Source organism: Episyrphus balteatus, chromosome 3, assembly GCF_945859705.1.
Source record: "Episyrphus balteatus chromosome 3, idEpiBalt1.1, whole genome shotgun sequence".
In the NCBI taxonomy this organism is placed as follows: domain Eukaryota; kingdom Metazoa; phylum Arthropoda; class Insecta; order Diptera; family Syrphidae; genus Episyrphus; species Episyrphus balteatus.
Window position 1 is genome coordinate 36,375,785 of NC_079136.1, and position 15,678 is coordinate 36,391,462.

Below are 15,678 nucleotides of genomic sequence, written 5' to 3' on the forward strand. Positions count from 1 at the left end.
TTAATTTAATCGGAAATTTTCTAGTTTTAGTGCTTTTGTATCAATTTTTTTTTATAAATAAATTTGTTTTTTGTTCAAAAAAGAGATTCTTAGATATACATTTTGTATTATACAGGGTGTCCCACAGTCACCGCCCCAAACGAAAACCATGGATTCCTGAGGTCATTTTAAGTCGAAAAACTTAAGAGGTAATTTTCTCGTTTTCGTCCCGTTTTCGAGTTACCACGGTTTTTATGATTTTTGTTCTCTTTTCCCTTATCTAGCTTTATCTTTGCCAAACTACGTTTGATTTGAAAAATTTTTTTTACAACCAATCAAGAATTTATTACAGTTTTAGTTTGTCTCAAAACTTTTTTTTCTGCGGACAACCGTTTCTCCACAATTTGGCATCAAACACAATTTTCTTCGTTTTTTAATTTGTTTTTTACTCTTTCATATCATTTAAGTCAAAAAACCACGTTAATGAGTATTAATTTTTTGTGCTTTTTATTAAAGCCCAGTTTATTTTCATAAAAAAAATAAGTTTTATTTCATAAAAAAGGCTACTGAAAGTAATTAAAAAAAAATAAACAAACTGAGTGAATTAAAAAAAAAATAATTTTTAAATACAAAATTTATTTAAATGAATTAAAACTTTTTCTGAGCTTTATTTATTTGTTCTTTTCTTAACCACAATAGCTCAGAAAAAGTTTTTAATTCATTTAAATTAATTTTTTATTTAAAAAAATTTTTTTTTTAATTCACTCAGTTTGCTTATTTTTTTTTTAATTACTTTCAGTAGCCTTTTTTATGAAATAAAACTTATTTTTTTTATGAAAATAAACTGGGCTTTAATAAAAAGCACAAAAAAGTAATACTCATTAACGTGTTTTTTTGACTTAAATGATATGAAAGAGTAAAAAACAAATTAAAAAACGAAGAAAATTGTGTTTGATGCCAAATTGTGGAGAAACGGTTGTCCGCAGAAAAAAAAGTTTTGAGACAAACTAAAACTGTAATAAATTCTTGATTGGTTGTAAAAAAAATTTTTCAAATCAAACGTAGTTTGGCAAAGATAAAGCTAGATAAGGGAAAAGAGAACAAAAATCATAAAAACCGTGGTAACTTGAAAACGGGACGAAAACGAGAAAATTACCTCTTAAGTTTTTTGACTTAAAATGACCTCAGGAATCCATGGTTTTCGTTTGGGGCGGTGACTGTGGGACACCCTGTATAGACAAAATTTTATTAATTTATTATTGCTTCATTTTTCTTTTTTTTTTTTTTATTTAAGAAGAAAAATATGTTTATGGTGTAAAAAATTTAAATTCTATCGTGTTTATAGAAAAATAAAGAATTATTTACCAAAAATATAAAACTCATATAACAACATAGGTAACCAATGGTTACAAACCATTAATTTAAAAAAATATAAAACAGAGCTCTAGAAAATTCTATTTATTTAATAAAAAAAAATATAGAGATAATAAAAATGAGCTCCGTTTATTTTAAGTATCAAAAGTTTTTCTTTTTGTTTTTATATCCATACAATTCCTTGTAGCAAAATATAAATTTTCATTTCATTTCATTCGATTATGTATATGATTTTGTTTTTTATATTTGTTATATTTTTTGTAGTATAATATATTTATATTTACTAGTTTGATATAAAAAAATAATACAATTCTTCTAATTATACAATTTTTATAGTTGCCACTATTAGTAGAGTTGTTGTTATATAAAAATATATAATATGTATGTAAAATATGAATATGGTATGTAAAATGCATACTAAGTCGTGTGTAGAGAAAAAAAAAAAAAAAAAAATTAAGTCATTTTTTGTGGAATGTTTGTTTGTTTGTTTGTTTTGTTTATATAATGTACATCATGCGCATGTGTGTTTGTGAGAAGATTTTTTCTGTCCCCTGGACGGACCCGCACCCGGGCAGGGAGGCATAAATGGTTAGGATATTTTTAAATCCTTTTTTTTTACTGCACTATGTAATCCTTATGACTACGTAAAGATTTAAGTTGCTTTTTAAGTTTTGTGATTAGATCGGATGGTTGAACGAGAATAGATATATCACGACCAATACAATTAAGTCTGTCACGAATTTCGTTTTCTTTAAAAAATAAATTCAATGGTCGGCCGTTGATTTCGGTTAGCACCCAAAATGTTAGAGTTGTACCATCACATGATTGAGTCTAAAAAGAAGAACAATTTATTAAAAATATCAACTAAATGGACATAAATGTTCACCTTCGGTGGAAGACCATGACGAGCAGCCAAACTATTGGGCACAACATCTACAATTGTCGAGGTGTTACCATCGCGAATTAAACCCAAGCATTGGCCGTCGCGTTCCCTACGTATTGCATACCCACGTCCAAATGGCACTCGCCGTATTAAAACTTCCAGCTGTTAAAGAAAAAATTTAATTATTTTTTTGTGGAATGTACTTTTATAATGGTTTAAAACTTCACAAGAACTCAGTGTCGTTATTGAAGAAACAGAAATATATTTTAAATGTCAATTTTTGTTGTAATTTTGCCTAATGTTTAGTGACTTGACCAGCAAGCATAATATTTGAAACTAATTTAGAATCTGAATTAATTTTTCTACAGTAATGGTTTCAGTAATTTTTATTAAACCAAAAATGTTATCAATTATAATTGATTTATTATCAATTATAATTGATTTATTATCAATTATAATTGATTTATTATCAATTAATAATTATTAATTGATAATAAATCGACAATCGTAGTAGGAAGATTGGTAGAGATGAGATGGCGATCCTAAGCCCAGTCGCTTGCTGACCCAATTGGCGCGGAGTGCATCGTTTTGATAAAAAAAACGTAAAAATAATGTAAAAATAAAAATTATCCTAAACAAGTGGCATGTCCCAGTCCCCCTAAAAACAAACATAGGGAGATAAGCCCAGTGCCTGGAGGCTGACCTACATATATCCACAGCATCAAGAATAAGATTAAGTCTTTGATCTTTTATTCTGAGAGCTTATCTTATCTGAAAAATTCACTCCCTGCAGAGTGTTCTCTTCCTAGATAAGGCAGGACATTGCCATAGAAATCGAAAAACCGTCTATTTTTCTTGCTGCACAGTGGGTAGGGTACCCTCCCATACAAAGCGTGATTAAAAATATAATGCTTACATTATTTGCATTAAAAACTCCAAAATATTAAGAAAATTAGGTTTTAAATAGTTTTATTGATTTTTACCTATTGATTTACAATTCAGCAATTTTATGGAAAAGGAAATGAATTGATATCTGATTCGTTTTCGTTCTCATTATTTTCTGTGATGTTACTATTTGTTGTTGATTTTGTAGTGTCATCGACCACATACATAACACGACAAGAACAAAAAGCTGTTTAAGTTCCAAGAGGTTTTCATTTTAATGAGAGCAACCCACATTTTCGAAGTATTGAATTGGACAAGGTTTTTTGTAACCAATAGGATAATGCAGTCAACATCGGGATTTAATAACCTAATCATGTGCTGCAATTGCAAATCCATAACCAGAGAATTTGGAAAGAAATATATAAAGCGGAGGATGCTGTCAACCACAAAATAAATTAGCGAATTAGAAGTTTCAGATCAAAAATAGGGAAGACGGTTGGACGCATAACAGATTTCTGGGGTACGCCAGGTTTTATTTGTGAATTTTAGAACGGTTTTAAAGATATCTTCAGATCCAACGATGGCCAATGCACTCATTTTCTATAAAAGAACTTGATGTTAATCTCAATTCCAATGAACTTGAAAAGAAGAGACAAAAGTGCAATTCGTCAATAGTTGAAAGGTGAAGAAGATTTACAATTTTTAACTTTATAGTAGAACAGATATTAAAGCTAATGCAGTGCTTTAACCTGCTTGAATAAACACCTTTTCAAAAAGATTGAAGGGATACTTTCAGTGCCTAACACTGCCACTGTACGATTGCTAAAGAAAATTAGTCACATGAAATTATGTGCGCTTTATTGGGAGGGATCATAACATATTATGTTGCAGCGAACTGTACTAAAAGAAGGTTAGTTTTCTCCAAGGATCTAACAAAAACTGTTACATTGAACCGTTGGGACCAAGAATGAGGTAATGTTACGAAGGTTTTTAACAAATTTCTTACAATTTTAACTTTTCCCGGTGTTTCTTTAACAACGGTGCTATGTGTTTTCGACAGGTCAACTTATTTCATGGTAGGATTATTAATTTATACTTACAAAAAGAGTATTTGTGTTACGAATCACTTTATTTGCTTCACTTGCTGAACTAATTGTTATTCCAGCGATTGATATAAGTTGATCACCAATATGAAGAGCATTGTATAGCACCGGATGCTCTTTTTGTTTCCAGCCAGCAACCCTGAAAATGAATTATTGATAAGTTTATAAAATCCGCCTAATAGACTTATGTCGTTTTCCAAAATTCAAAAAGTGTCACTCCTAGCTATATAATCATTCCCAAAATTAGTGATTTCAAGTTCCAAAATTTAAAGAGGAGTGAATTTTTGGAGTGAATTCTTCACTCCCAAAATTTTGAAGCAGTGACGCAGTGATTACCAACACTTATACATTTTTCTTCATCGACTACTTGTCAAATTCTTGGGTGGTTGTTTTAATTTTTTTAGTGAAGAAAAGTATATTTATTTATTAAAAAAAAAATCAATAAAATATTGAAAAAAATCAATAAAAGTGAATTTTATTTATTTTATTTAGTATTACAAACACATGCAAAGCAAACGTCAAATCACTCCACTTGTTGTAACCAAATTACAAAATTACACAAAAAAGGAGTGATTCACTCCAATAATTTTGGAAAACGACATTATTCGCAAAAACAAACTTACCAAACTGCCCCAAATGCATCGACCCATGCTATAGACCCGATGCAGTCCTTTCGTCTTAATTGCAATCTCACCCCACCCGGGTGCATAATCTCACGACGTAACTGAAGCACTTGTTGTTCACGCAGGGTCATGCGTTTTGAAGATTGAGCATTAAGAGCATTCTCGTGTGCCAACCGAAATGGTTGCGGTGGCTGTTGCATACGTGTCGAAGCACGAGGCTCATTATTATTTGTTCGTGGCCGTGGCGATGGGGCATCCGATGTCGAAGAACTGCGTCTGCGTTGCTCCAAGGACTCGGAACGAGTGCGTTCGACTGCTGAATGTGCTTCGCCATTATTATTTGAAAGTTGATTGCCTTTGAGGTGTGAAGGTCTATTCATGTCTTTACGACTAGGTCGTGCAGTTATCACAGCTTCGGTAAGTCCTCGTGTAAGGAAGGGTCGGTTTGCCAGAGCCGAAGGTGGACAATTCTCTCGGCCATCCTGCAGCAATCGTTTTCTATGCATTGCTGGACTGGACTTGGGATTTCTCGTAACATGCAACGGAGAGGCAGTCGATGTGGATGGCTGCTGTCCACCACCATTACTGCTCACGCCAGTGGTAGAAGATGTAGTTTGTGTTGCGATACTCATCCGATTTGATTCAGCAGTAATTATTGGTTTTTTCTTCAGTCCAGCTGAATGTATTGGCGATGATGTTGCAGATGGAGGAGGAATTCCGGATTGACTAGCCGTATTCTTGACTCGTGACATTTTGGGTGAATTAATTGAAGCAGCCAATTGGCTAACGTTTAGATTTTCACATAGAATCGGTGTTGATATGGGAACAGTTGAGGTAAGGAAAACCTTTTCATAGTGAGCGGTCTTCTGTTGGACATCGTTATTGACTGCAATATTGGTAACCCCAGAAGTATTTGTAGTCAATATGATTTTCTTTGACAATTTTGGAGTTTGAGACGATGAGCTGCTGGGACATACTGACCCATAGGCATTACTTGTGCTAGTGCTACTTCCTGCTGTCACTCTTACAGTTGTTATTGTATGATTTTCCAAATGTGAAGAGGGTGCAGGGATTAGTTTCTTAACAGATGTAGCAGCAACAGTAGTTGTTGTGGATGCTCTTGCAGGCGATGAATATTGATTAGCAATTGCAGCTTTAGTGTGGATTGGAATTGTACTAAGATTGGACGGAATAATTTGCACATTGCTTTTGTATTCCTCATCGTGATTGTTAAGCGGGTCGGGAAATTTAAAGATTTCAGGTCCTTTGTTGGAAGATGGCAACGGATTTGATACTTGAATTATTGTTATGTTCGTCGAGGAAGACTCTAACAAAGATTTATCAGTTGGGGGATGATCGTCTAGGTCTTTTTCAACATCAAATTCGGTTATGTTATTGTTGATTGTGGTTATTTCTGGTGTTGTTTCCGATATGGAAAGGGAACGCGATGTTTGTGGCCTGAAATTAATATATTGTGTTATTATGTTAAGAAATTTTTGTTTTAGGTGGTTTAAACTGAGGTGGGCCAGAAGAATACAATAAAGCTTAAAAATGAAAACAAAATTTCTTTCCTTTTCAAAGAAATGGAAATGATAACAAATCGCACTATAGAACCATTTCCAAATAAGATATATCTGTGTGAGCTCGCCTCACAATGAAAGAAAAATCTTATTGTGAAGAAACTCAAAATGGCTTTGGATTGACCAAAATTGACGAATACACTCCAAATACAGACCAAGCTTTACAACAGCTCATATTACTGGTTATTTTAAAATCCAAATAAGTGACGTTTTTTACATATGAGATGATTTCGTCATTGAAAATGACCGACGGAAAATCGTCAGAGTTGAATTCATCTCTAGCACATAACATTACAACAGCCTTGGGTATATTCAGACTCATATGACTATCATTATACCACTGAATTTACGGCTGAAATCCTCATTTAATCTAGCAATACAATCCTCCTTAAGGTCAATTGGACGAAAAATATAAAGAACAACATCAGCTGAATATAAATGAACCGGACTGTTGAAAACGACCTAGAACTGAGCCTAGAGGAATTCCAAGATTGATTAAAAAGGATCTCGAGGCACCTAGTTCAGTTTTAATTTGCTGAACTCTTTTCACTTTATTGTTGCGTTATAACTTTAGAGATAAATTTAAAAAGTCAAACCTTGATTTGAGTTTGGCAACAATAATGGAATGGCCAATACAAGAACCATGACTCCAAACTTTTCAGATACAAATGCAAAGCGAATATCCATTGTAACTTTAATAGCGGCAGAATCATAACTGTTCAAGCTGCGAAACTCGGATTGCCATTTAAATCATGCATTATTTTTTTAGTAATTGTCCAGGAAAAAATAAAATGCTACTAGATCTGAATTCAGGGTTTGGCGGGGTTATTTTTTTTTAACAGGGATATAAGCAACAGTTGATGATATGAATCGAGTAGTAAATCTTTGGCTTAAAATGTTAATATTGGAGCAAGTCATTTAATTGATTTTAAATTCCAGTTTGTTGTTTTTTTATTTTAGCGTGATGAAGGTACTATATCCTGAAACATCTGTCACGCTTAAATAAAACAAGAACAAGGTGGAATTTAAAATCAATTAAATGATTTGCGCCAGTATTAAGATGAAGTTCTACCAAGTAGATCCCAGAAAAATTCATAACTTAAAAATGTCGTGGAAACACAATCAAGGGCCTATTTCAGAGCTTACTACATCAACTACTTCCGCTACATCTGTAACATCAAAAACCAGTTATTGAGGACAATTGAACCTCGGGAAATACTTATAATAATCTATATAGTTGAAATGCTCTAAAAAGTCCTTCTAGCAGCTGTTCAGAAAATACTGAAAATATTAAAACCAGGCAGAGCTAGCTCTGCTAGATACAAGAATTCAACCATGATTCTGAAACCGTAACAACATCCAATTTAGAGGTACTAATCATTTGGTATAATAACTGTATTTTTAGCCCGAACACTTTTAACATTTAAACATAAAATTCTAAATCCTAGATCAAACCACCACACAAAATATTAAAACATATACAGCAAATAAGTGAAAAACATTTGCAGCATGAATGCTCTTTAGGCGCATTCGGAAGGAAAGTTCTACGATTTACGTTTCCGTTAATTAGCAGTCCATTGGTAGAAACTATTCATGTTATGTGTTACTGGTCTCTAATCACTTGAGGTTTAAAATTGATAAGATATTAGAATGGGGTGCCATTATATGTTAAGTAATTAAAAACACTCTCTCATTACTAAAATTTTAAATAAATACATACATCAAATTTGTTATTTGTCAAACATAATTTTATTTATTTATTGCCTTTTGCAAGACAAATACATATTCAATTTATATATATTTTTAATGCAATCTAATTCAATGGAAAGTAGTTTTGAATTTGATCCAGATGTACTGGACAATTTATACAAACATCAATTGGAACAATTAAAAGAATTTACCCTTAAAATAGATGACACACAAGATATAAATCTTTGCCGTAAATGGTTACAAGTTTTAAACAAAACTTCAGAAGATGAGAAAATTTCAAGAAATTGTCTTTGTGTTTTGCTTTGTCAGCAATTAAAAAACGAAGGTTATCTATCACTACCATTTACAGATTTATCAAATTGCAATCGTGATTTTACTCAAGTTTTGGCTAATTTGGATAAAAGTCAATCATCGAATACAGTTTTAACGTCATCAAGAGAAATTACACCACGGATTAATGATGATAGATTTCAATGTCAGGAAAATGAAATTGTAAAACTTAAACAAGAACTAATGGAAATACGTTGCGAAATGAGCGAGAAAGAAGCAAAAATCCAAGAATTAAATAGAATTATTGACAAATGTAATCAATGTTCAATGGAGCATGATATAATTGGGCAATTATCACAGATTTTGCAAGAATTCAAAAACGAAAAAGTTTTGGAGAATTTCTTTGTATTTAGTAAACTTTTTGCAGAAGCAAATAATTTGGACTTAAATCAAAAACTCAATGAGTTGGATCGAGAGTTACAAAAGATTTTCCAAGACATAATGGCTACCCGTATTTTGGTTACTAAAAAACAACTTACAAAAATCATAAAATCTAAAGAGAAACGATTAAAAAACTGTGAACAAGAGTTAAGGATCCAAAAGTGGCAACACAAACTTAAAATCAAGGTTACCAAATTGCAATTCTGTTCTGTATTAAGTCGAATTTTTCTCAAAAGCCGACAGAAAAGTCAGACGCAATTTATGGAATTATTAGACAGCTTGGAAACAAAGTACAAAAATATGATTATAAAGTTTTCTGAAGGCTTACCTTACGACCTGACGTCCTGGTGACATTGATTTTCGATCTGTAAATGAAATATTTTATTTAATAGAATTTTTTTTAAATAAATATATTTTGTTTTTATTTTACCATTTTCTTTATTTGCTGAAGAACTGATATCTAGTCGAACACTTAGTGCATCGGTTATTGTATTTTGTAATTCACTCGAGCTGCTTCGATTCGATGAATCATTTAAGCTACTCTTGGGTGACAAAGTCGCATGAGCGATCTTGGTATGAGGAATAAGTTTGGGTCGTGCTAAGCACATAACAAATTCTTCACTCAAATCGGAAAAGTCTTCTTCGTCATCATCGGCACTTGTGCCTCCACTGTAATTGCCCGTGTTAAGTTGCTCACTGTAATTGCTTATCGGGTCCGAGAGCATATTTAATAAATTCTGAGTTAGAGTGTTTGACATTGATGTTAGACATGCCGATGTTGATGGAACTACAACTGAGACATTGCTTGTGTTTGTGATTGTAGATGTGGAAGAAGTTGCTGATGATGTTGTGGAATTTCTTGGAATGTCTTGCAAAGATGTTGTAGTTGATGTTGATGGAGCTGCTGCTACATTAGAAGATGATGATGATGTGGTGGCAATAACTACAGATGCTGTTGTGGTAGAAACAGAAGTCGATGAAGATGATATCGATGGCACAACTCGCTCAACACCTGGTACAATAGCTGCTGGAACTGGAGGTGTAGCAGGTAGTGGAGATGTTGGATCTCTGGTTGGCAGCAATGGTGCACGTACTTCTGGCAGTTTTGTGTAGAGATTTTCTCGTGGTGAAATTATTTTCATTTCACGAAGTTTTGAACGCAACGTTTCAACCCATTCCTGCATAACTTCCCTGAAAATTAAGCAGGAAGTCATTTTTTAAATCAACGATTTATTCAAATAAGATAAAATAAATAAAATACATTGAACTCAGGAACTCCTATCAATATGAATCCTATCTGAACGAAACTTCTTATAACATATTATCAGGCTGAATCTGCTGTGTTCTCTGTCTAACGAAAAAATCTAATGGGCAAGATGTTAGGAATACAAAGATTTTGAATATTTTACCAGGAATTGCTCAAAGAAGCAACAATGATATGAAAACCGAGACGCATGGATTGTACACAGCCCTTGCGACTAATATTGACAATGATGACTGGGACAGGGTTTTCAGTCACATACCTATGAAGCGGGACTTTCTTAAAGGTTTAACTAGATAATTTTGAAGTGAGATAGTTTGTAATTTTTGTGTCTGTGAAAGGCACAAAGCCAAAACCTTGAATCTGCAAACGTGTAGTTTTGAGAAAACGGCTTCGAAAGTTTTGGAAACTCATGCAATCTTATGAAAATTCGTGCAACGAAAATTGATGGCTTAGGCTACTAGGCAACAGATGGAGGATTGGGATCGACGCAGTGAAGAGGGACCGATAACAAGTTAAATGACGCATTAAAGTGAAAATGTCCACAAATGCAGATTCGAGGCTACAAGTTGCTGTTCAGAGGGATAACAAAGATGGTATCAACCTAATATCAGCTAAATTGTGAATAAAGGAAACTCAGTTTAAAGGTTTGTCAAATCTTCAGCTACGGTAAACATAGCATAAAAATAATTATTATTGAAGGGGTAAAGTTAATTTGAAACCGAAATTGCAGTAAATAAACTTCTTTATTGCTCCTTGTGATTTAAAAAAAAAAATTACAATTTAATCGTTATAACAAAATTATTAAGTAAGGTTTTCTTTTAACAAAGCAAAAAGTAACTTACTCCACTTTCATAATCATGGGCATAATTTTCACAGTCCCGCATATTTCTGAATCGTATGAATGTAAACGTGAGTTAGATAGCAAAAGACAAAGTCAAAAAATCCAAAGAATAGGACAATAAATTGTTGAATCGTTGATGATTCGCCTTAGTTTTGATAGCTTGTTAAAGTTAAAGTGTACTAAGGGTAAGCAAACCAGAATGCCTTTCAAAGAAAAGTATGTTAGTCATAGCAAGAAATAATTATTATTTTTGGAGAGGTCTTTAAATTGCGGGTATGAGATGTTCAAGTCTTTCATTTTTTTTCCATCTCCATATGTGGCTGTCAACTTGAATTTCGTTCTAGTTTACATATGAAGCCTATTTATTGGTATTCAGTATTTGCATGAGTAAACATTTTATGATGTAAACAACAAACGATTACTTTTATTTACTATTGATAATACTTAATTGTGGAAGGGTCAAAAATGTATAAGCTTAGAAAAAAAATTATCTGTACACTTTTAATGCATAATGTGTTTGCAAGATGATTTCTCTTTACGGAAATTCCTGGAATTTACAAGTAAAATTAAACTCACATCTGAAAATGAGTGGTCAATGGTCATACATACTACTACTACTTTCGCCTCGCCTAAAAGTTATAATAATACTATTCGCATTTTAGCAAAATAAGATATAATCACATCTCAGGATTTACGTTTTTAAAACTATTTTATTTATAAGGTACAAACGTCTGTACGGAAATTGTCGCTCGATTTAAGGTAGACGAATGATTTATACTCGTATACCTCATGTACTTGAACAACACCGTCGTCGTTGCTGGTAGTCTGAATCGCATTTACCAGATCATATCATTCAGCACTCATGAATGCTCTTCATGAGAAATTATTTGTTGAAATCATCAAATTTTTTTTGCTTGTTGGCTTCGTAATAAGTTTCATCACATTTTTTTTTTTTTCAATTTTATCAACGGTCTACTATTTTGTTTATTTTTCTTTTGTTAAATATGTAGCTATTAATAAAATATTGTTGTTTTGTTTTGACCTGTACTCCAAAATAATGCATCTTACTGATGAGCCCAACTTGTGCCTGGGCGAAACGCATTATTTTGGACTACAGGTCAATACATAACAACAAAATTGAATTTATTTCAACAAGTCTACAAAACAAAAACACATTTACGTTTTCTTCTTATTATTATTAATAAAATGTTTCATACATCAAAATATTGTCAACGTAATGGTTGAGTACTAACTTTTCCTTAGGTCCGAGTACCGGTGCTACTCAGCTGGCATAGTACTTTTGTGAAGAAATTAATTGGTCTTTACTTACTTAAGAACGACGTTTTCATTTAATGCCCGATTTTCACAAGTCAATATTATCCGTGCAATATATCCATAAGGCAGGATTCTATTGAAACCCTTCTTTAGAAGTTGCGACTTAACAGCCCTATTCTGTTATTCCATTCACGTGAACCTATCGATTTACTTGATTAAATACATCGCATTGCATTTGAAAAACAACTATCTTCCAATGGCAAAATACTGTTTTTGTTTATTTTTAAATCTATTTGCTATTTGCTTAGATTTAATATTAATTTTCACTTTCAATAAAAGACTCGAAAAACTATTGAGTAAAAATAGGTACATTTGAAACGTCGTTTTTCGTAACTTAACCTAGAACTGAAACAAAAGTTAATTCATTTTGAAAAATTTACATGCTACACAATTTCGTGAGATGAAATATTCATCCAAAATTTATACATTTTACCTACCGAATCTAGGATTTCAAAGAAATAAATAAATTTAAGTTTATTATTCTTCAAAGCTAAAGTATTAATACTTGGAATTTATGCTTCCGACTAGTTAAAACCTTTTTTTCTAAACACTTCCTCACTAATAATTTACCTATGTAATTTTGATAGTGTAAAGAAAAAAAAACTTTTTCAACAAAATCAATTTATTCAATGGTTATCTACACATGAGACATAAAATTAACCGTAATTACCCAATGATTTTTAACTAACTTTGATTAATCATAAAAACGTACTCTTCTACCCGCCCACCTCTCAGAACTTCCTGGCTGTAAGATACCTACCATTAAACAATTCAATTCTTTGTATAATTGTCTTCAATTGACACCAAACACAAAGAATTCCAAATGATAATAATAATAATATAATCCACCAACTCAACCAACCTTGACTTGAAAATTTCATCATAGAAGTATACAACAATGGAATACAAAATTAAAACTTCAACCCGTGAACAGTCTTCTATCTATCTATCTGTTTTCAATTCTACCCAAAAATAGACAAACAAGACAAAACCAAACCAAACCATTGACCAAACACAGAGAGTGAACAAAGCAATCCATCATTTAGCCTTAAAGCATTACAAACAATTATTATTATGGAAGAAGAAGGGAAGGTAGTTTATAGTTAGTTTTTTAGTTACCTACTCATTGCCAATCAACTACTTCTACTTACCATGACATTGCGTGAAAACGCACAACTTCATTACTCAAAGTGACAACGAATTCAAATTCATGTGAATTTGGTATGAGCGCGTGCGATATATGTTGCGTATCTTGCATTGAGACCACCCACTCAGGATTATGCGAAGGTGCAAGCCTTGGTTCTGCATAGCCTTCTAAAAGAGCTTCTGTATCGTCGTGTACACAAAATACAACCCAACTTCTATCGGATTTCTAAAATAACAATTAAATTGATAATAAATTTGAGTCTTTTTTTTGCATTATTTATTTTACCTTGGGACCAATTGTAATTTTTTTACCATCAGTTGTTAAACGTTTGAGCCAACTATTTTTATGAATTTCTCGAAACAATGCACCACGGGACGAGCTCATTTTTATTTATATTTCCCGGTTATGGAGATGTTTTTTTCTTCTTTATCATTTGGATATTAAATTAATAAAATTGCTTTTTTCAATTAACGCGGCAACAAAGCAAAAAACATACATTTTTTTTGTAATTTCTGTTGGAATGGGTTTTTTTGTTTTTTTTTTCAACTTCTTCTGTGACATGTCATATTGGACTAAAGAAAAAAAAATGCACTTGTTCTTTTGTAAAGGATTTGGAAGCAGTAAAAAACTTATAGTTAAATCAAAAAAAAATTTTAACTATACTTTTTTATTTTTGTTTAACAATTTATATTTATTTAACTTTATTATTGCACTGTTTTGTTGAGCAGAGAGAAACAAACACAAAAAATTACTTTGCACAGACAAAATATAACAAAATTTTTTTTATTAATTGCACACCGCCATGTTTGCATTTTTCTATGCAACTGTCATTTTTGTTGGGTGACAGCGGGAAGTTTTTGATGTTTTTCCAGTTGGGAGATTCCAGTAGAGGATTATCATTGCCATCAGTTTGTTTAAGGGAACGATAACACTTGTTTCAGAGAAAAAAAATATTTATTTTTATTATAATATTCATATTATTTATTTTATTCAACAATTATTTTAAGTAATTTATCTACATTCATCGGAAATAACAATCAATAGCGAATCGCCATAAAAATCGCCACATATGAGATAACCGCTACTTATACTTTTAAGAAAAGCGTGTTTTATTGTGCATGTGGATCCCATATAAATTATCGAAAAATTTTATCCGAGCTAAAAAGATCCCTTACAAATTATCGATATCTTGTATGGGTATTTTATCCCGGGTAAAATTTAGCTCGATCTGCGTACCAGGCTTTACACGTAAACCAAACGTAAACCCATAAACAAAAAATACCAAGACTGGAAACTCGGCGGTCAACTGACGTTTGCCTACAAGCTGCGAGTTGTGGTGAATGTCGTGAACCTATCGTTGTGTTCGTGTCCCATGTGTGGTGAATGTCGTGAATCTATAAATGTGTACGTGTTAACGTCATTTACCAACGTGGTGGCTTTCACATATATTCACAGACAACACTGTACACAAAAGGGTTTTGGGGGGAAAGACGTACGAAATTTTCCAGTCTTGGTATTTTTTGTTTATGCGTAAACCATGTACCTAATCATGATCATTATGGTTCAATGGTCATAACTCAAAATAAAACGCCACATTATTCGTATGAAATTTCTTTTTTGCTTCGTTCTAGATGTTGTTTTCTTTAAACAGCACCACTTTCACAAAAAAAATAGTTTTATGCTTGACTTTTTTCTGCTAATCAAACGGTTTTCCTGTAATTTTTTTCATGGCAGAAGCAACGGTAACATCTGGAAAGCTTTATAGAAGCAAAATTGTTATTCGGGATGCTTATACGCCCGGAATTTAAAAAGCTATTACTAGTTTCGCGCGATTGAAATATGCATTTTTCGCTGAACTAGTTTCTTGTTCTTCACCAAAATTTAATTAAGAATGTAGCTGTTAGATTTCCTCGCATATTACCTGCAAAAAAAAGCTCAAAATACGAGGAGTTTCCGGCACGTGTGAACAACTTTTTCCGGAACTCACAATAGGGCTGATTCTTTTTAATTTACATTTTTTACTTTACAATAAGTTTATTTCAATATTTAAATACTGTAATGTTTTATTCCGGGTTCACAATAAAACTTATTTAATTTCCACTTATATTTCCGTTCAAATAAGAACACACTTTATTTCAACTCAATTTACTTTTATTATTCGCTCAAACAAACACACTTTTAAATCACTTTATTTACTACTAACAATTCGCAACACTTTATTTCACTTTGTACTGTACTCTTTC

General features: G+C 32.3%; 1 protein-coding gene across 1 annotated transcript; it reads right to left on the reverse strand.

Moving 5' to 3' along the window:
- Positions 1–1,486: 1,486 nt before the first annotated feature.
- LOC129914227 (uncharacterized) lies at positions 1,487–14,240 on the reverse strand. The gene is made up of 8 exons (XM_055993368.1): positions 13,721–14,240; positions 13,440–13,660; positions 9,279–10,039; positions 9,177–9,213; positions 4,848–6,305; positions 4,222–4,363; positions 2,240–2,398; positions 1,487–2,184 (listed from the first exon to the last, which is right to left on the reverse strand). Exons 1-8 carry the CDS (start codon positions 13,817–13,819, stop codon positions 1,969–1,971), a joined length of 3,093 nt encoding a protein of 1,030 aa, XP_055849343.1. The 5' UTR covers positions 13,820–14,240; the 3' UTR covers positions 1,487–1,968.
- Positions 14,241–15,678: the final 1,438 nt, after the last annotated feature.

What these genes read in the sequence shown, in the direction of transcription:
- LOC129914227 (XM_055993368.1), bottom strand. Translation starts at nt 13,819, where the DNA reads ATGAGCTCGTCCCGTGGTGCATTGTTTCGAGAAATTCATAAAAATAGT. An exon ending in CCAGGACGTCAGGTCGTAAG is followed by an intron (nt 6,306 to 9,176) that starts GTAAGCCTTCAG and finishes TATTAATTTCAG; the next exon opens with GCCACAAACATCGCGTTCCC. An exon ending in GTCATGGTCTTCCACCGAAG is followed by an intron (nt 2,185 to 2,239) that starts GTGAACATTTAT and finishes TCTTCTTTTTAG; the next exon opens with ACTCAATCATGTGATGGTAC.